Consider the following 22,354-nt stretch of genomic DNA (forward strand, 5'->3'; position numbering starts at 1 on the left):
ATGTGGGCCGCTCACGTCATTGGCACCAATGTTCATGAGAGAAATTTCTGGTTGCCAATATTGTTCACGTCCGCGTTTGGTTGTTATAGTGCTCTAATTAAAATATACACCGAAATATGAGTGTGGTTTGAGGCAATTTTCTTATCGGCTGGGTAAATATGCAGATGAACGACATTTTGAGCACTCGCACAAGCCAATGAGAGAGAACACAAATTCTGCATTACAAAGGAGCAATACAGTAACAGGACACATACTGTCACACTAATTTAATAGAATGTGCATTATTGTGGGTGGAGTTTGCAGTGGTATAGATCAGCACCGCATCATACTAATACTGTAGTTTGGTTGCCTCATTTCACATCACACAGCCATCAAAAGTTGCCCCTCAACTTGAAATTTCCATGGACTGGCTAATAATTAAAATCCTTGTGTTTCTTATTCAGATGGTCGTAGGCAGTGGTGTTAAACGACACGGTACCATACATCGAAATGTTTTTAACTCATTCAGTACCAGCCAATTCTAGACCAAGTCTGAAAAGACGTCTAAAAACGTCTTTGGGAGTGAATGTGTTAACAGTTTACCTTTCTCATTTAAGCTAGATAAGGTACGGTACTGCATAGTTATTCAGCACTGCAAACTACAACTACGACAACATATTCTTACATTAACACCTGTCTGAAAATGCCAGTGTTTATTCATCTGATTTATTCTAGTTTTATTCCAGCTCTCGTATTCTTGTTCACATGTTCATTTGCTGCCCGGTATGTGCACGTGTGTTGCAAGAGAATGAAAACATGGCTAAAGAATTGAAAGAATTTGGTGTGCACATCGCATGGGGTTTCATCATTGACAGTTGTCAATTACCATTTTGCACCCCCCCCCCCACCCCCAGGAGAAAAAAAAATCAAAAATGTAGGTGAAAGAGTAGACAGAGGACAAAATCACTTTTCTTATCTAGCAACAGTCGTCACAGGATTTGCTTGTAATGTGGTGGCTACATTGATGATGTGACGTGACGACTAATTTTGCTTGACACCAGATTTGATGGTCAGATGTTCATCTTTGACGTGATGTCATTGTCTCTGCAGGGTTAGACCAGCTTTAGATAAATCAAAGTTTTTCCCTCTCTCTGTCTTAACGAAAGATGGAAACAAATGTGTTTTTCTACCCATAGCCTGTTCGCGAGATTAACATGCAGGGCTCCAGACTAACTTGTTGCACTGGTTGCACTGGTGCACCCAACTTTTTCCTTGAGTGCCCCAGCACTAAACGTAATTTAATCTTATTTAAAAAAAAGTGGTCTGTATTTTAGACAATAATGATTGGTAAATGATTACCAATCAGGTCAACAAAGTTCTTATTTTAAGACCAGTTCCACAAAACAAGGAACTTACTTGAATGACTTGCCGCCCAATTTTGGTAGACTGGCACCCGTACCCTTGACGGAAAAACGGGTGTAACTTCATTTTCATGCACAAGTCTAGTCTAGCGTGTTTAGGGCGGTGTTGCTCTCATCTGGGCATGCTCGGCCCATGAAACAGCCTCGCCGACACACCCGAAGTTCGATGACAGAAGGAAGTCTATGCTTGGCGTAAAACCGTGCGCATTGTCATTTTCGTGCAGGGGTAATGATTTAGTTCAGCATGTTTGTCAATTTGGTAGACGCGACGCCTCAGTGGATAATTTTGTTAGGTTTGATAGAGGCACAGGCAGACAAAACGGCGCCGTGTGGTGGATGGAAATGATTTCTTTCATAAATATGATACCAGTGTGGGACAATCCCTCTGAGTCGTAGAAATCAGTTGAAGGGATTATGATCATCTTCATTAAGTATTTTAACAGCACCCTCATCACTATTATTAATTTTGAAAGAAAATAAGCCACACTTTCATTCAGCCAACGTATGCTGCACACTAATGCTTGAATGGGTATTTCTCCGGTGTTCAACAGGTGAGCAGTTGGCGGACAAGGCTCACAAAAACGGTTCTTGTACTTGTACTAAAAAGTTGTAATTGTCGTGCAAATCTGACACTATACTATATCGTCAACCAGCAGTCTGGGAGGCCTTGCAGTTGGAGTTACACACGCATGCACGCATACACCCACATTTGGAGGGATATTTTTTCAGTGTTCAATAAAGTAAAAAAAAAAAATACCGGTAAATATTTGGACCATGGCCAATCAGAGGAGGGTCCCAACCTTCACTTTCTCTGCTTGGCTGAGCCCTTCATATGCGTGTCTGTTGATGAACCAAAATGAGGCTTTTAGAGTCAAGGAGACTTTTTTCCCCCCTCCATCAGCTGGTTGAACAGGGGCAACCTCTAATCCAGGGGGTGCCCATTACGTCGATCGCAATCGACCAGTAGATCACGGACTGGTCACAAGGCGATCCGAGGAGTTTCGAGGGAAAAAAAAACAACAACATTTGTGTCTATGTGCATGTTAGTAATATATTTTGTTTGTTTTGTACAATTCAGAGGGGACGGGCAAAGAATGGGAATCTGGAAGGCCGAGAGAAGCATTTTAAAATGGTACGCGTGAGCTATGATCGTTAACAGGCTGCCTAAGTGCGTCGCATGCCTCAGTGTCAGGCTGTTGCTCCTCATGGCATGCGTGTATATGTGCGTGCGAGCGTATGCGCTCGTGCGTGGTAAGGGGTCGATCACGGGAGGCTGGTTGATCGAAAAGTAGATCTTCGGTCAAAAAAATTTGGGCACCCCTGCTCTAATCTTTTTCAGTTGCACCACTGTGACCACATTAGTCGCAGTCTTGAGCCCTGCCATGATGGCAACCCCACATTTTACCGACTGGAAAAAAGAAATCTATTCTAGTGCTGTTTCGCGGAAACAATAGCACATTTGAAGCTGTTTCTTTATACTTGCCATTGCAATTTCAGTGCAATTTACAGTTGAGGACTGGGTGGATGGCTAGGAGCAAATCATAATCAAGCAATTATTTCTAACGGCTGCTTTTACTTGGCATGGCTACCTGAATTATAACACACCGTGGTTACTACTTATGTAACTTGTATGTGCGTGTCATGTTTATCAAAGTGAGGGTAAAATGAGGTAAAATCATTGGGGCCTTTTTAATAAATTTGCTGTAGTATCAAACAAACCCATCACAATGTTAGTATAAACTAACTTTAACAGGTAAATTTGATAATAAACACACACATTCTCTCTGATCCAACATACAGACATACTGTAAATGTGGTTTTAGATGATACCTCTTTTTCAGGATGACATAAATCCCAATTTTCTAAAGCGTTGTCAGCTGGATATTGACTCTTAATCATCGCTCTCCAAAACAAGAGAGTGAATGATGGCATTTGGTCTGACGCAATAGCGTCCTGATAGAGTTTCTTTCCACAGCATTTTTAAGGAAGCCCCATATTCTCACTGCGAGCCTCCACTGCAATACAAACCCAGTTCCCTCCTCAAGATCAGGTCATTTACTTGTAATTTCCTGTTTTTAAACTATGTCCAAATACTCTTGTGAATTGCTGCTGGTAAAGTGTACGTTATGAAACACCGGAGACCAGCCTTTCTGCTGCTGTGAACCAGAAAGCTACAAATATATCCTTAATCCAATGAGATGCTTCAAAATGTTATCGTACCAAAGAGGACATCATGTTACAAAACACACACTGTAACCTGAGTGCGCTAACTGTGGCTATCTTAGAGAGTGTCCCTAAGTAAGAAATAAAATCAGACATCAGCCACAAGGTGCTTCCTTTTTAGAGCATTGAGCATCATTGACTAATGCCTGCATAATCCCAAATAGACGCTATAGTATGTTCACGTTCTACAGAACATCGCGCAACATCAAACATACGCGGTAGCAAATATCCGATAATATTAGCTTCCATTCACCACTGTCTATCCATACATCCATTTTCTAATTTGCTTCTCCTTTACGAGGATCGCGGGCGTGCTGGAGCCTATCCCAGCTGTCCTCGGGCAGTAGGCGCAATACACCGAGAACCGGTTGCCATTCAATCGCAGGGCACACATAGACGGAACAACCATTTGCACTCACAATCACACCTCGGGACAATTTAGATTGTTCCATTAACCTGCCATGCATGTTTTTGGAATGTGGGAGGAAACCGGAGTATCCGGAGAAAACCCATGTGGGCAAAGGGAGAACATGCAAACTGCACACAGGAAGGCCGGAACCAGAATCAAAACCCTGCACCTCTGCACTGTGAGGTGGGCGTGCTAACCAACATGACTGCGCCTAAGTCCAAAATGAAATCAGGCATCAGCCGCAACGTAACTTTTTCGATGCTGTTTTTGACCACTCTGCTGCCATGAAACGGAGGTTTGCATCGTATTCAGTATTTTTGGTGAAATGGACACGAACTTTCGGACTTTGTTGTGAACACAGGTCAAACTATGACACTGCATGACCCACAATGCTTCTTTTTACATCTTGGATCTCCACTAGTGTGCATGCGCATCACAAACAGGCATACCGCTTGTCGGAGAATGGGGAGATGAGGCAGTTTTGCAAAAAAAAAAAAAAAAAAATACCCTATGTGCGCAAATCAATAAATACATTAATAAATGATTCTTTGACTACTAAGTTGCCCACGATTTTGATCATCAACTTCGTCATGGCGAGTGCCACAATTTGGCAGCCCTTGTCGTGATAGTGACTGATATTTGATCTGTCTACACCAACTAAACCATTAAAAAAAAAAAAAAAAAAAAAAAAGTACCACTAAGTTTTAATTCATCGGTGTAATGAAATGTTAAGCCTAAAACACACACTGAAGTGACAAATATTCATTGAGTTTGATCCCAACCCAGCTGATATTTGCTCAAATGTCACATTCACTCTGGATCAGTGGTCGGCAACTTCAGTCCTAGAGAGCCATAGTCCTACATGTCTTTGAAGTTTCCCACTTCCAACACAAAAACAAGCAGGACTAAGGCTCTCTAGGTCTGAATTGCCTCCCCCTGCTCCGGAATGAAAAAAATATATATCTAATTTGACAAAGCAGGAAAGCAATGAGATATGCGACTGTATTATGTTCATTTTGGGCCACCGTGACAGTAAATAAAAATAAAATCAAGAAAAAAAATCCCCATTTAACAAGAACTATAATAGTTCAGCTAAAGCTAATGAGTACCGTAGACTGTCGGTCTTGAGGCCTGCCAGAATAGAGCAACACATTCAAAGACTGAGGATCCATGCCACCTTTTGTCAAGCGCAACAGCAGCCCCACTTCAGATTTTTGGTTGTTGTGCAACCTGAGAAGGCTGAGAGTTACACTCCTGTCTTGGATGACAACTCGGTGAAAGTCATTGTGTTTGAGACTGGTGGCGGAACTTGTCAGACTGATGAAACTGCTGTCTCAGCTCCGTAACCCCCCCCGCCCACTTTCTCGCACTTCCACCTGATTAGCAGATCAACCTGACAACAGCCCCCAGGCCCACTTACGTTTCTGTTTTTACAGCTTTTCACATTTGTTTCCAGCTGGTTGTTGCACCCAGGTGGCCTAAGCAGCAGATAGAAACGGCTGAAATGCTGCTGACTCATTATTTTTGTGAGCAATGTCACAGCATGCTTGTTAAAAAGGCAAAAATCTTCTACTTGTACGCTTTTCTTAATCAGGAAGTACACAACACACTATGATAACTCTCTTCAGTGATAAAGGCAAACCATATAAGATACAATGTGTGTAACCGGCAGCTCGCTCCACACTGGCAAAGTTTGATAGTCTACGATAGGAGTCAAAATCTGTGGCATTCCCTTGTGGCTCTAAATTTTAGCTCTTAACCTTTCTGTCCATGCAGTAAAAAAACACATCCAACAGATTAAGGAACACTAAAGTGAAGGTTGCTGCAATCCAGTAATTTATTGGATTGAGAGTGCGTTATTTCTGCCATCAAGATCACATGGAATCAATGTCCGCACTGATCAAGACGAATGTCATTTATCCCTGAGATTTTCATACATTAAGACACTGATGTCAAAGTCAAAGCCTGGGGGCCAAAGTCTGGCCGGCCACGCCATTTTATGTAGCCCGCCAAAGCAAATTATGCACATCAACTTCATGTTTCTCGCTATAACACCCAAATTGTGAATCTTGTCTTCACTTTTAAAAATGTTGAGCTATTGCAAGCATTTTTTCTTACCAATCATCCTTCAAAATAAATATAATGTTTGAACAAACACTGGAATCTCATTTCAAAGTAGTTATTCATTGTTGTGTATATAATAATAATAATATTAATAATAATACATTTCATTTGTGGGCGCCTTTCTAATCACTCAAGGACACCTTACAACAAGCATATATGTGTGTGTGTGTGTGTTTGTATATATATATATATATATATATATATATATAACAAATAAATGTACGACTGCTTCATATATATATATATATATATCAGGTCGTTTGCAGGTCATTTAGCACCATGCTCCTCATAACATGCTTTGTGATAAACCAGAGAGGGGGCCCCAATCATCCTGGCGCACCCCAGCCCAGTGTCGAATGGCGTTCCGCGCGGACGGGGAGCGGTGTCCCCCCGCCCGCTAACCTTGTCCAACCGGGGGGCGGCGGCACTACGGTATCGCCGCGTCTAGGCGGGATTCTGACTTAGAGGCGTTCAGTCATAATCCCGCAGATGGTAGCCTCGCACCATTGGCTCCTCAGCCAAGCACATACACCAAATGTCTGAACCTGCGGTTCCTCTCGTACTGAGCAGTATATATATATATATATATATACTGTATATATGAAGCAGTCGTACATTTATTTGAGTTCACAGTCATAGTGGCCCTCCGAAGGAAACCATAACTGCAATTATGGCCCGTGACAAAAATGACCTTGACAGCCCTGCATTAAGACATGAATTATGTTTTAGGCTTAGGGCAACATGGTTTAAGGTCTCCCTGAAAGTCTTAAATTCAGACATGAAGCCAGTGTTTATCCTGAGGCTGGTCAAAGGCTGCTGCATGATAAACGTTTTTTTCTGAATAAGCTCCTCACTGACAGAACAGCTGAGAGAAGTACCCATGCAAAGTTAGTTTTCATCATACATGACAATGAAATTTAATGGAAAACATCGATATGAAGTTGCAAGTTTTAGCTTTGTGTTAAATTTAAAACGTATTTCAGATTTGTATGTGAAGATGTTGTCCTTATCATTGCAAAATGGACTCACTGGTTTGAGTTTAGGATGTTGTCTAATTATGCTGGGGGGATTTAAAGATGAAAACCTTGTTAACGAAAGTAACTGACAATAAACAAAAGAAGCAATTGCTACTTTGCTGTTCATGTCAAAACTTTCTAATTTTTTTAGATGAATTGTTCTGGCTGACATGTTGTGTCAGTTCACATAATGAAGTGTACTTTCATTGTTTGTTGGCCAAAGTGCTCTCCAAACAATGACGCTGCTGAGCCCATTTCGGGGGCCTCCTGCAATCAACAAAAGAACAGCACTCCACAGCCTTACAATAACCCATCTGCAAGCCTTGTCTGTTAATAAGGCGCTCTAACTAATTTGAAAAAATATATCATGAACTTAAGCACACATGAACTTTTGCCCTGTGTGTGTCCATGACACAATCATGTGAAGAAGGATGCTTGTATGAATGTGAAGTGCAAGGTCAATCTAGGTGTCATGTAGATGTAAACTGTGCTGTCGAACAGGACACATTTCCACAGCAGTGGGCGGAGGGAGTGCTGATCTCTTCCTAGAGAGACAGTGGTCAGTCGCAGGCCTTTTCCTATGAGGCTGACCTGTGACCTCAGCACAACTCCAGTTTCCTACTGCTGCACAGAAGGGAGATTTTTTCCCCCTTTCCATTACAGTCTTTTTGTGGAACCACTTTGCTTTAACGTGGAAGACTATTTGGAGTATTTTGGCTCTTGAGTTTGCCTGCAGTTCTTATTTGTTGAAACCTCTGTACAATTTGATGTCAAAGTCGCCGAGTTGACAAAGCCCTTGCTCGGCCAATACTTTTTTGACTGTTGGATGGGAAGTGTGGTGTCATTCTTTATCCTTTGTGTATTTTGACTGAATCGTGTCAGAGACCTTTTATTAAGATACCTGGGAACTCTTCTCATTTAATGTGCAACAACAACAAATATGCCACCGTTTAGTGTCATGTAGTTTAGTTTAGTTTTAGTTTAATGGTAGATACTGTTCTTTTGATGGCGGCGCGGGCTCCTCTTGTTGCCTTGTTGTCTGGTTGAGAGGGAAGAAATTTCATCTGTGCTGTGTGTTACACATAGAGCACATTTGACAATAAACTTGTAACTGAATTGAATTGACTAGATATACCAAAACAACGTTGGTCCCAGACCTGTTAAAAACCGCGCTAAATGCAAAATAAGTGGCATGCTAGCTCAGTTAAAACTGAAAAGAAAGACATTTAACAGTAGTCAAATAATATATTCTTGACAGGACACTATCCTGGCAACACTTGAAAAGTTTCAACTACATTGGTTTTTTTTTTGCATGCTACTTACACTAATTAAAAGTTCAAATGCGTTTTGGCTGCTTTCCACTGTTGTTCACACCACCCATGACCTTTCAAAAATCCCAATTATAGCTGCTGTTTTACAAATTTTGTGGATGGGTGTGGCTGTGTTTGTGTGAGGCTGGAATGGGTGTGTTGCCTGATAAAGGAGCCATTAGTCTTCATGAGGCATTTCACTGCACCACTGTATAGTGAAAGGGGGAGTTTGTTCCTGTCTGGCAGGCCCAGCCCCGACACTACCGGATGGCCACCCCAACTTCAATAGAAAGCCTGTGTGGAGACCCTGTGTCCCAACATCCCTAGAGGGGAGTTGTTTCAGTTAAGAGGGCGTTGGTCTGTGCAGAGCAACAACTTGATGTGTAGGCCTGTATAGGAATGAGGTCCAACTATCACAAATGATTTTAAAATATATGAGAAAAGTAGTTTAGGATTATGACTAGACTGGAGTAGAGTATGTCACCAAGAACGTGCACATAGTTGTGGAAATGGGCGAGCGGTAGGTGTGTATGTCGAAAAGGATCTTTTCATGTCCCAGCCATGCCGTTGCTTGACAAAGACCTTTGTAATGGAAGAGTGGGAGTGTTTTCTTAGTTGCATGAAAATGGCAAGACTGTGCCTATTTCCAGAAAAGCCGAGTGTGACCTCACTCTGCCTGCCTTCACTCTTGAGTTTCCTCACCGGCAAAGATAAACTCAAGGCTTTCCTAATCAGAGCTGAAATAAGACGGTTTTGATGTGAATAATCAAAATAGAGAATCAGCGGGAAGGCCAGTGTACGATTAATAAAAAGCATATTCAGATTTTACCTTGGCTCAGAAGTTTTGATTTTTCTTTGTCCTGTGATTGGGAAAATGTGATATACCGTACTGTTCCTGTGCTTGAATGTCCTTTCTTCCTTGGCAATAATCTTATCTTTACGGTACAACGTTGAATCATGCCTGTCTCCAGACGGGCTTCACACGCGCCTTTCATGTGAGCCTACAGAGTAACAGAGCAAACAATGCTAATCTCCCTTGATGTCTGATAGTAGATATGGCGTAATACTGTAGATGTCCAAGTCATCTAAATTTTTTTGTGCAAGTCTTTCCTTAAACATTCTTCAGATTTATTCAGACCACCATGTTGCTTTATTAGAGCATGTAGTTTTAAGTGTAGTTCTAGAAAAAAAATCTTGACCAAGAACATAAACCCAAGAATACATAACAAGGAAAATACATGCAAGAATAAATATACTATGGAGTAACGAGGCAAGGCTATAAGGAAAAACTGTCAAGAATGTCTAGAAAATTACCGTATTTTTCGGATTATACGTCGCTCTGGATTATAAATCGCAGCAGCCAAAAAATGCAGAATGAAGAAGGAAAAAACATATATAAGTCGCACTGGAGTATAAGTCACATTTTTGGGGGAAATTTATTTGATAAAATCCAACACCAAAAACATACATGTCATCTTACTTGGAGGATGTGTAACCGATGACGACTTGTGCGCACAGGTGTCGGCAACAAATGAAAGGCAATTTAAAATAAAAATAAAATAGAGAAAAACAGGCTGAATAAGTGTACGGAACGCTAACGTTACATGACTGACATGCCTGGGATGTCACTAACGACGTAACATATTAAGAGTTATTCCGATAACTCTAGCATAAAGAACATGCTAACAAGTTTACCAAATTATCAGTTTCACTCCAAATCACTAAATCCAATGAAATCTTCATCCTCTGTGTCACTTTTAAACAACTCCCCCAACTCGGGAGGTAGACGATGCGCCGTTTCCTCTTCTACGCCGCTTACGTCAGACTCATCGTCGATTTATCAACACAGGCCGAGAGCGTCCTCTTGTGGTTTGATGTGAAAATAACGTGAAATGACAATCATGTGTTAATAATTTCACACATTAAGTCGCTCCAGAGTATAAGTCGCACCCCCGGCCAAACTATGAAAAATACTGCCACTTATAGTCCGGAAAATACGGTTAGCACTTGGAGACAGAGTTGCTAATAGGCAAGGCAAATAATCCGACAGCCAGTCGTCAGCATGGCTTGGCATTTAAAGCAGACAGATTACGAGGCCAGAGTCGAGACAGATGCGGCTCGTGAGGGATTGCGCACTCTCCAGCTGGAGACTGAGAAACAAAGCAAACAAGACTGGATCATTTTGGTTTTCTATAAGCGTATAGTATAGTGTGGTAATTTGTAAAGTAATTTGTGCCCTTCAATTTAAACTTGTCTGACATTTCAGTAACAACAAAAATAGACATTGAATTGACAATTCAAACGTGTTAAATGTACTTCAACACTCCAGTGGGACAAGTTAACCTGAAGAGTCGCTGATAATTTTCTGAATATTTTTTAGTGATAGCCAACATGATGCATCTGCATCTTTCACATTGTTTACATAACTACTTAACTGATTTCATCACGTTTGTTTGAAGGAAACTAGATCTAGCCACATAACGCAGCAAACCTGTGAAAGCAGATTGGTTGTGAACCCACAAATTCAGGAAGTTGTTCAGAATCATTCGCAAATAATTCATCCATCCATCCATTTTCCGAACCGCTTGATCCTCACTAGGGTCGCGGGGGGTGCTGGAGCCTATCCCAGCCGTCTTCGGGCAGTAGGCGGGGACACCCTGAATCAGTTGCCAGCCAATCGCAGGGCACACAGAGACGAACAACCATTCACGCCCCCACTCACACCTAGGGACAATTTAGAGCGTCCAATCAGCCTGCCATGCATGTTTTTGGAACGTGGGAGGAAACCGGAGCACCCGGAGAAAACCCACGCAGGCCCGGGGAGAACATGCAAACTCCACACAGGGAGGCCGGAGCTGGAATTGAACCCGGTACCTCTGCACTGTGAAGCCGACGTGCTAACCACTGGATACCGGGCCGCTCATTCGCAAATAAAGATATGTAATTCCAGTCATTTGTTAAAGCCCTATTTCAAAAATATTCTAAGGCACTTTAGTCACATCCATATTCATTGAAATATTTCTAAACAGATTATTTTAAGACAACATTGATTTATTCTGCTTAAAAGAAGCACATTTAGTTCCACAGCTTGATCTGTTTGGTGCACGGTTACCAGGTGGTGAAGACATGAGCTGCTGGAATTCAGTCACACCAGGGTGATCCGTGTAGGAAAGCTCAGCAGGTCTCCCCAATGGATGAAGGCGGACACAGGGCAAGAATGTGGCTTCACAATATGACCCAAAAGAAATGAAACGTGACACATGTGGAATGCTGGGAACTCTGGGGAGGTTAAACTAGGTTGGGTTATTAGTGAATGAGCTTTTTGAGTGGAATGAGCTATAAATTTCAAGTAAAAGGCTATTATTAAGCATCTTGGCTTCAACAGAATTTATTGGTCCATGTGACACTTGCGTTCTTTTTTTTTTCAGCTCAAATATGGCATTTAATCTATTGTGATAAAAGCTTAGCTACAGTTAACTGTCAGAGACAATCTATCAGAAATGACCAACATAGATCTAATGTTGCTCTCCTTGCAGATGGATGGAGGCCTGTTTGGATGAAGAGTTACCACCAACCACAGAGCTGGAGGAGGGTCTGCGGAATGGAGTTTATCTGGCCAAGCTCGGCAATTTCTTCGCTCCACGCACCGTCGCCCTTAAGAAGATCTATGACCGCGAGCAGACACGTTACAAGGTGCATATTTCAGCAAATTTGGTATTCATTATAATGTTAAAAAAAAAAAAAAAAACAACAACCCACCCCTGACAGTAACACTTTAAATACAGAAAATAATCTACCGTACTGACAAGGGAAGGCAGGCAGCCTTATTTGTATTGAGCATTTCATACACAAGGTAACTCAATGTGCATCACATAATTAAAAGTGCCATATTTTTTGGACCATAAGGAACACTTAAAATCCTTGAGATTTCTCCAAAATTGATAATGTGCCTTGTGATTCGGTGCCCTTTATGTATGGATGTCGCCTTTTGGGTTCGCTGTCTTTAATTCAAATCCCTTCCGAGTGTGTCCCATGTCATCATATCGGAACTAGAACAACCTCCTGCTTCTATGTCGAAGAATCACGAGAATTGTAGTTCTACAAGCCTAACGCTGCGGTCAGACCGAGTGCGAGCTGAACGTTCCTGGTGGCACGTTTCCAATAGTTGTCTGGACAGATCATTAACAAAAAAAAGGCTGGATATTGGTGAGTGCATTGACTTGTTTACAGTTCTTGATCTGCCAACCAAGATAGCATTTTGCATTAGCCAAAGTAATCACACAACCGCCGGTCACCAGATTAACAACTGATGTGCAAATTTATTTTTTATCCGTTAGAGCATCCCCACCTCTTCTCCGCTCGACCTGTGCTTGTAGTTGAACAGCGAACAAAAGCAATTGAGACACGGGGCACTACCCTATATTTCATGTCCCATTTGAACCTAGTTTAGTCGCGCTAAATCCATCAAATAAACATGAGGTACAATTACAATGAACTATTTAAGATACAATGCTTCAAAAAGATAATGCACCTCATAAACCAGTGCACCTTATGTATGAAAATGCATTAAAATAGACCCTTCCATTGATATTGCATTTAATAACACCATGCGCTTGATTAGGCGTAGAAAAAAAAGTAGTGTGTTTCCGGTAACCCGACCGACCGAGAATTTCTACGTCGAAAAAAAACTTTACGGTTGGCATTTTTTTTCAAACAACCCTCTACATTTTTGTGTAGAGGGTTTACATCGGTGCAAACTCTAGCGATATTCAAGTTGGGCGCGTGCGTCATTTGCCCTGTCGTCTGTCAACAACATTGAAACATGGCGACGGCTGCGATCTGCGACGACAGTTTAAACCGCGTTTTCTGTGTTACAGTTGCATGCTCGCACCGTAATGTTAAGAAAATAGCATCCATTGATGTATCGAAAAAAATCTGCGAATTATTTGATGAACACCACGGGCCGAGTAAACACCAAGGGCAGAGGAGGACGTCGGCGAAGGCGGCGGCGCGCCCCGGCCCCCCGAGCCCGAAGCGGGGAGAAAACTAAATAGGTGGCGGCGGCGCCGGCCGCGGAGCGGCGGGTTCAATGTCTTCTTGTTTTATGTTTTATGGTTATTTTGTTGAAACTTTTGATGGAAAAAAAAAAAGATTAAAAAAAAAAAACTTTGTCCGACCTACCGACCCTATGCTGAAATTTCATGTTACCGGAAACACACTACTTTTTTTTCTACGCCTTAAAAAAAAAGAATAAAGTGGGATGTCACAAAATATAAATTCGCAACAAATGTCTTTTGATCTTTTTTATTTCTATATTTTTTATTGCCTTGCTCACATAGTCACCAGCGAGCGCTTCTCATTTGCCAGTCTAATAAAGAGGAAAATACAACAAAGATAACATACCGACCGGTGCCTACCTTGCCTTGCATGATGCCCAGCCTGGTTACACAACACAAAAACAGATCTACCTGCTCATCTATGACAAGCACTTCCAAATGATCCCTGTAGCAGTTTCCGTTTTCTCAGGAGCCATTCTGACTGTTTAGTGCTTTATTTACTTGTTTGGCAAAAGCTCAACGTGTCGACATGGTACCTACTTCTGCATTCATTCATAAAACACGGCTGCTGCTGGTATCTGTGATTAGGTGAATATATTTTACGTCGGCGGAACTTCTGTCTCGTGACAACATACTTGGACACCTATTTTATTACACTAACATTAACAGTTGTCTTATTTAAAGAGACGCTTCAAATCAATAAATAACATACAAACTTATTTTTTACAAAAATGAAATGGTTTTCTAACTTCTTCCACCATGTCCTTCACAAATGCAACCGCTACACTTTATTAGATTTGCAAATGGGAGATCAAGAACGCAGAGATGGAAATTCCTGACATGTGCAACGGCTGTCTGGCTTGAGCCGCGGAGGGATACAACCAGTTTTCAGTTTACAGCACCGCATTATGCATGTTGCCAATCATGGTTACACAGCGTGAGAAGACGCAAACAGAGATTAATCTTCTCCAAGACTGTTTGTATATTGCAAATATTAAGTAAATACAGATCATTTTTCAACCAATATTTAGTGTGTAACTTATTTGTTCATAAAAAGGGACATATGTAACTTGAGGTTTCACTTTATATTGTAATATTGCATCACACTATTTTGTGTTGTGCAGCATCTGTTTAGAACATCCACTTAAGTTCCCTAATATGGTTCCGTGGCTAATAAACGGCTATTGGAATGTCCTGTTATTAAGTATATTATACATGAAAGATTGTTAATCCTGTTGAAACATCTCCTGAGAGTCTGACTATGCAATTTAAATAATTAATCGTGAAGATACTGAATAATGCATGAAGAAACTGGCAAATGTATATGAATCATGTGGATGCTGGGTCCTCATTGCTAAATTTTTGCCCTTACGTCACACCGTTTCTGGGTGTCATGAATGAATATGCAAGTATTGTTGAACATATTATTTTTCTTGAAGGTTTTTACGTATTTTGCCTGCATCACCACGAGAGACTGAGTTGCATACCATTACTGTTGGGCGGAAACTTCCCTTGTCCAAATTTGGTCAATTTGAGATTTATTTCACAAGTGGGCACTCCCCACCTCGATGTGTTACTTTTACGTATTGACCGATCGAAAGTGTTGAAAATGGCTCGCCCTCTTTGACAATGCAACATTACTGCCATTTTTTGTTTTGTTTTGTAAGCTGCTGAATGCATCTGGTTCAATGGAGCCACAATTTCCTTTTCTGATTGTTGTTTTGACTCCAACTTTCCCCCACCGTCTCTCACAGGCGACAGGGCTCCATTTCAGACACACCGATAATGTCATCCAGTGGCTCAATGCCATGTCAGAGAAAGGGCTACCAAAGGTGAGCTTGGCAATATGTTTTTGCTTTACCTATAATGAGACCCTTCTCATGGTCTCACCACCCGTGGGAGGGGTCAAAGGGGTCGGGTGCAATGCGAGCTGGGCGGCAGCCAAAGGCGGGCACCCTGGCGGTCCGATCCTCGGCTGCAGAAGCTAGCTCTTGGGACATGGAATGTCACCTCTCTGGCAGGGAAGGAGCCCGAGCTGGTGTGTGAGGCAGAGAAGTTCCGACTGGATATAGTCGGACTTGCCTCCACACACAGCCTGGGTTCTGGTACCAGTTCTCTCGAGAGGGGTTGGACTCTCTTCCACTCTGGAGTTGCTCACTGTGAGAGGCGCAGAGCAGGTGTGGGCATGCTCATTGACCCCCGGCTCAGTGCCTGTACATTGGGGTTCACACCGGTAGACGAGAGGGTTGCCTCCCTCCGCCTTCGGGTGGGGGGACGGGTCCTGACTGTTGTTTGTGCATATGCACCAAACAGCAGCTCAGCATACCCACCCTTTTTGGAGTCCTTGGAGGGTGTGCTGGAGAGTACTCCTGCGGGGGACTCCCTTGTTCTGCTGGGGGACTTCAATGCTCACGTGGGCAATGACAGTGAGACCTGGAGGGGCGTGGTTGGGAGGAACGGCCCCCCCGATCAGAACTCGAGTGGTGTTTTGTTATTGGACTTCTGTGCTCGTCACGGACTGTCCATAACGAACACCTTGTTCAAACATAAGGGTGTCCATATGTGCACTTGGCACCAGGACACCCTAGGCCGTAGTTCGATGATCGACTTTGTGGTTGTATCATCGGATTTGCGGCCGCATGTTTTGGACACTCGGGTGAGGAGAGGGGCGGAGCTGTCAACTGATCACCACCTGGTGGTGAGTAGGCTCCGATGGTGGGGGAAGATGCTGGTCCGTCCTGGCAGACCCAAATGTATTGTGAGGGTTTGTTGGGAGCATCTGGCGGAATCCCCTGTCAGAAGGAGTTTCAACTCCCACCTCCGACAGAGCTTTTCCCATGTTTCGGGGGAGGCGGGGGACATTGAGTCCGAGTGGACCATGTTCCGTGCCTCTATTGTTGAGGCGGCCAATCTGAGTTGTGGCCGTAAGGTGGTTAGTGCCTGTCGTGGCGGCAACCCCCGTACTCGCTGGTGGACACCAGCAGTAAGGGATGCCGTCAAGCTGAAGGAGTCCTATCGAGCCTTTATGGCCTGTGGGACCCCAGAGGCAGCTGACGGGTATCGACTGGCCAAGCGGAACGCAGCTTCGGTGGTCGCCAAGGCAAAAACCCGAGCGTGGGAAGAGTTCGGTGAGGCCATGGAAGCCGACTTCCGGACGGCTTCGAGGAAATTCTGGTCCACCATCCGACGTCTCAGGAGGGGGAAGCAGTGCACCACTAACACTGTGTACAGTGGGGATGGGGCGCTGCTGACTTCGACTCGGTACGTTGTGAACCGGTGGCCAGAGTACTTCGAAGACCTCCTCAACTCCACCAACACGTCTTTCTTGGGGGAAGCAGAGTCTGGGGACCCTGAGGTGGGCTCTCCTATCTCTGTGGTTGAAGTCACAGATGTGGTTAAAAAGCTCCTCGGTGGCAAGGCCCCAGGGGTGGATAAGATCCGCCCGGAGTTCCTCAAGGCTCTGGATGTTGTGGGGCTGTCCTGGTTGACACGCCTCTGCAACATCGCGTGGTCAACGGGGAGAGTGCCTCTGGATTGGCAGACCGGGGTGGTAGTCCCTCTTTTTAAAAAGGGGGACCGGAGGGTGTGTTCCAACTACAGAGGGATCACACTCCTCAGCCTCCCTGGTAAGGTCTATTCAGGGGTGCTGGAGAGGAGGGTCCGTTAGGAAGTCGAGCCTCAGATTGAGGAGGAGCAGTGTGGTTTTCGTCCCGGCCGTGGAACAGTGGACCAGCTCTACACCCTTAGCAGGGTCCTCGAGGGTATGTGGGAATTCGCCCAACCAGTCTACATGTGTTTTATGGACTTGGAGAAGGCGTTTGACCGTGTCCCTCGGGGAGTTCTGTGGGGGGTGCTTCGTGGGTATGGGGTACCGAATCCCCTGATACAGCCCGTATCAGGTCACTATACCACCGATATCAGAGTTTGGTTCGCATTGCCGGCAGTAAGTCGGAATCGTTTCCAGTGAGGGTAGGACTCCGCCAAGGTTGCCCTTTTTCGCCGATTCTGTTCATAACCTTTATGGACAGAATTTCTAGGCGCAGCCGAAGCGTTGAGGGGGTCCGTTTTGGTGGCCTCAGTATTGCATCCCTGCTTTTTGCAGATGATGTGGTGCTGTTGGCTCCTTCAAACAGGGCTCTCCAACTCTCACTGGAGCATTTCGCAGCCGAGTGTGAAGCGGTTGGGATGAAAATCAGCACCTCCAAATCTGAAACCATGGTCTTCAGTCGGAAAAGGGTGGAGTGCCCCCTCCGGGTCGGGGGGGAGATCTTGCCCCAAGTGGAGGAGTTTAAGTATCTTGGGGTCTTGTTCACGAGTGACACGAGTGAGGGCAGGAGGGAGCGAGAGATCGACAGGCGGATCGGTGCAGCGTCTGCTGTGATGCGGACGTTGTATCGGTCTGTCGTGGTGAAGAAGGAGCTGAGCCAAAGGGCGAAGCTCTCAATTTACCGGTCGATCTACGTTCCAACCCTCATCTATGGTCAGGAGCTGTAGGTCGTGACCGAAAGAACGAGATCCCGGATACAAGCGGCCGAAATGAGTTTTCTCCGCAGGGTGTCCGGGCTCTCCCTTAGAGATAAGGTGAGAAGCTCGGTCATCCGGGAGGGGCTCAGAGTCGAGCCGCTTCTCCTCCACATTGAGAGGAGCCAGATGAGGTGGCTTGGGCATCTGATTCGGATGCCTCCTGAACACCTCCCTGGTGAGGTGTTCCGGGCATGTCCCACCGGGAGAAGACCCAGGACACGCTGGAGAGACTATGTCACCCAGCTGGCCTGGGAACGCCTCGGGATCCCCCGGGGAGAAGAAGTAGCTAGGGAGAGGGAAGTCTGGGCTTCCCTGCTAAAGTTATTGCCCCCGCGACCTGGCTCCGGATAAGCGGTAGAAGATGGATGGATGGATGGATATAATGAGACCGTTTTCACTTCAATTGTATCCAATACATATTTTGTTCATATTTAGTACATTCCAATGCACAGAGTTTTGATGGGATGTCATATTTAGTAGAACAGCGAAAGCTTTGTGTAACATTGAAAACTGCTAAGACAAAACTATAGACAGGTGGCTATAAGCCTTGGTAAGTGTTCCTTTGTGATTACATGGTTAGCATTTTGTAGCTCCAATGACCAATAGCAGTCCTGCTCCCATTGAGCAATACACCTAATGGTCTATTTGGTCAATCTCAGCATGTGATGTGAAACTGAATACGTTGAAATAGTACTTGCAGGACACCTCCTGTAAGATTTTGATGTGCTTCCATCATTGTATTACAGCATGTTTTGACTCATTGTTCCTGATGTTTCAGATCTTCTACCCCGAGACGACAGACATATATGACAGGAAGAACATGCCACGCTGCATTTACTGCATACATGCACTAAGGTACTCCTCAGTTTCTGTATCCTTCTCTCGCTGTCGGCATTTCAAGATTGTGCTTGGTCAGTTAGGCCCTTCAGAGACCTTTACTTCCCCTTGTAGCGTTTAGCATGGGGTTGAAGACCCAAATGCAGTGGAAAATCGATATGCAGCAGGTGTGCACTCAAATCTAAATGTGATTTCACGACAACAAAAAGGCAAACAGGGTACTTGGATTGACTAAAAATACAAAATCCACAGAGGTCTAAAATAACAAGGTTCAAACAAACACAAGGAGACACCAACATGCACGATACAAGATTTGACTAGGACAACGCACCAAAACCAATAATAGAATAATGATAATCCTGAGCGTATTCTACCACCTATAGTATGAGCATAACTGTTCCCACTAAGCTTCATGACCATACCTGTCAACTCATACGGTTTAGCCATAGTTCATACGGATTTTGTGGTGAATCTTACGTATATGGCCGTATCGCACAAATCATACGGATTCTGAAAATTTCCGGGGTTTTTTTCACCAACGCCAAATGATTTGGAGTTGGTGAAAAAAAGTAACGCAGTAATACAACTCTGAACACAGTAATGCCACTAAGTAGAATGATGATTAGACATTAACCAGACATTGTATTATGGAGATCTACAATAAATATCATTGAAAATTTCGTGGGTTTTTTCCTGCCGTTATTTTGACATATAAAATGCTTTGGTATGTTATAAGGATTTTTTGCTCTTTATAAGGATTTTTTTGGTAGTTTATACAGGTTGGTGCTCCGAAAACTTGACAGGTATGCATGACGGACTGGCCGACATCATCGCCTCGCTCTCGGCGATAGCGCAACGTTGTGACTTGTCGGGGAGCCGATCATTGAGAAACAAAGAAAGACAGACAGACTGCTTTTGTCGATTCGATGTTGCAATAGTTAAAATGTCTTGCCAAATGGACTTTCTATCTCCTTTGTTGTACCGGCTCACAGATAAACGTCAAATAAAAAGCTGAACATAATGGCGAGCACACCAGGTGATATCACGGTTGCAACAATGTAATCGTCGTCATATTACAACATTACAATTTTTCGCTCACATTTTTTTTCATGTCAATTATAAGGCAGCGTTAACAATGTGTGTATTTTCTCCAGTCATGGTTGTGCTCAGTCCCATTGACCCGCGAATAGCGAGGTACCACTGTACTTGTGAACATCCATTCATTTTCTAATGTGCTTATCCTCACGAGGGTCGCCAGGAGCCTATCCCAGCCGTCTTCAGACAGCTGGCGGGATGTACCCTGAATTGGTTGCCAGCCAATTGCAGGACACACACAGACGAATAACCATTCGTGCTCAGAGTCACACCTCGGGACAATTTAGAGTGTTCCATTAACCTGCCACGCATGTTTTTGGAATGTGGGAGGAAACCGGAGTACCCAGAGAAAACCCACGCAGGCACGGGGATAACATGCAAACTCCACACATGAAGGCCGTAGAATCAAACCCTGAACCTCTGCACTGTGAGGCCAGCGTGCTAACCAGTCGACCACTGTGCCGCACTGTTATTGTGTACATACTATAAAATATTTGGAGCATCTACTCAGACTTTTTATGGATGTTGCGTGATTGTGTGAAGTCAGTTCAAAAAGGATCTGCCATTCTTTTAATTAGAGCATCAACATAGTGAGATGTAGGTCTTGTTGCTGGGAATCATTCACACAATTACTGGAAACATTCAACCCACAAAGTGCAATTGTGAGTCAAAACAAGAGTGCGTGCTGAACGGCAACAGAATTGGTTTGCTTTATAACAACCTGTCCTGAATAAATATTGTTTCGTGAAGTGTGTGCAAGAGTTTGTACAACCAAAGCACACAACTCTGAACAATTACGTTAGCGCTGCCACAGAAGGGCTATTCAGACTGGTCCAATACAGACAGCTAAAATACGTTGCCATGGTGAGGAGATGGTTGCTGCTCTCCTTATTTTGTAAAAATAAACAAAATATAAAATGATACAAAGTCAGGCAGCTGTTATTTTGATGTTCCATCTTGGCTTTCTTCTTTTTACAGCCTGTATCTGTTTAAGCTGGGCCTTGCACCTCAGATCCAGGATCTCTATGGGAAAGTAGATTTCACTGGTAAGACCTGTGAACCTGCGAACAAGTATCCCTCTGTCTGTGATTCTGTGAACTTGGCCACATTGGCACAGTTAACACACATGTGTAGAATGTATCTACATGCTGTGCTTGGGATGGAAAGTGCAGAGTTGGGCTTTAATGTTTTTCAGCAAACTGGTGTGTATGCAGGAGCTTCTGGAAATGTGAAAGTCATTAGTAATTGTGAGAGCTTTTCCTGTGTGTGGAGTTACTGCTCCACTCTGTCCCAAAGCCAGAACCAGAGCCAGAATGCACATTATCACACAAAAGCCAGGGACAGTCTGTCTTCCTAGTGTCCCAGCTCCCTTCCCAGGCCCATGTGCTTTTGCTTTTCTTTTTACCCCGCCATCATTGGTCTCTTACTTATGCCGTATCTTCTCTTCCCTAGAGGAGGAGATCAACAACATGAAGAGCGAGCTGGAAAAGTATGGGATCCAGATGCCTGCCTTCAGCAAGATTGGTGGAATCCTGGCCAATGAGCTCTCCGTGGATGAAGCTGCATGTGAGAGTTGCTCAGATGTCAAGGGAGGGGGCGGTGGGATTTCATTAACCCCATAAATGCCATCACCGACGTAGTTTACATTTATGTTAATCTTTTATTGAGATATTTTTTTCATTCACATTGACCACCTTTTCATGGTTGTTTACGGCGAAATACAACTAAATAAATAAGCAGACAGGATGCTTGCTGTAATGAATTTCGGTTGTTGCATTCCAAGGGGTCATTAATTTTACTGTGCACCCGCAAGGAAGCTATTAAAGACTCATAGTGACGTCAATGCCATGACAATGCAAAAAGAATTGTGCCCCTCTTTTTTTTTTTTTTCAAAGAAGAAGCCATTCTCGAAAAGGCAGTACCGATCAATGATATTTATGATCTTTAATAAACCACATTAGAAGAAAGCCCTTCCTGATTCATGTGAAGCCACTTTTTCACCAGGCGTCCCTTTTCACCCTCAGTACACGCTGCTGTGATCGCCATCAACGAGGCTATCGACCAAGGCGTCCCAGAGGGCACAATGGCGGCCATGCAAAACCCCAATGCCATGCTGGTCAACCTGGACCACAACTGCGCCCGCCAGTATCATCACACTCTATACCAGGCCAAGGGAGAGAAGGTGGCCAGTTCACGCAAACGGGTATGATGTTGTGTGCATCCTTAGTAGTGTGCGGTTAATGATGCACAGATGTTTCACTAGATATGAATGGTGGCCTGAAGCTCTTTTTTCTTGCGAGAATACAATTCTTGTAACCAAGATTGAAGATCTACATGTAATTGAATGTGAAGCAGCCTG

The 22,354-nt window shown here is 43.8% G+C and overlaps 1 protein-coding gene across 1 annotated transcript in view; it reads left to right on the forward strand.

Annotated features, from left to right (window-relative positions):
• iqgap1 (IQ motif containing GTPase activating protein 1) overlaps nucleotides 1–22,354 on the forward strand; it is a 46,558-nt gene that overhangs the window by 4,877 nt on the left and 19,327 nt on the right. Inside the window, exons 3-8 of the mRNA XM_086106322.1 lie at nucleotides 12,019–12,175; nucleotides 15,294–15,371; nucleotides 18,842–18,918; nucleotides 20,974–21,041; nucleotides 21,448–21,561; nucleotides 22,020–22,198. Of these exons, the coding sequence (XP_085962448.1) occupies nucleotides 12,019–12,175; nucleotides 15,294–15,371; nucleotides 18,842–18,918; nucleotides 20,974–21,041; nucleotides 21,448–21,561; nucleotides 22,020–22,198 (673 nt within the window). The remainder of the gene's footprint in view (nucleotides 1–12,018; nucleotides 12,176–15,293; nucleotides 15,372–18,841; nucleotides 18,919–20,973; nucleotides 21,042–21,447; nucleotides 21,562–22,019; nucleotides 22,199–22,354) is intronic.

The sequence above is a fragment of the Hippocampus guttulatus genome, chromosome 3 (genome assembly GCF_054856545.1).
Source record: "Hippocampus guttulatus isolate MCC_2025c chromosome 3, RoL_Hgut_1.0, whole genome shotgun sequence".
Lineage (NCBI taxonomy): Eukaryota > Metazoa > Chordata > Actinopteri > Syngnathiformes > Syngnathidae > Hippocampus > Hippocampus guttulatus.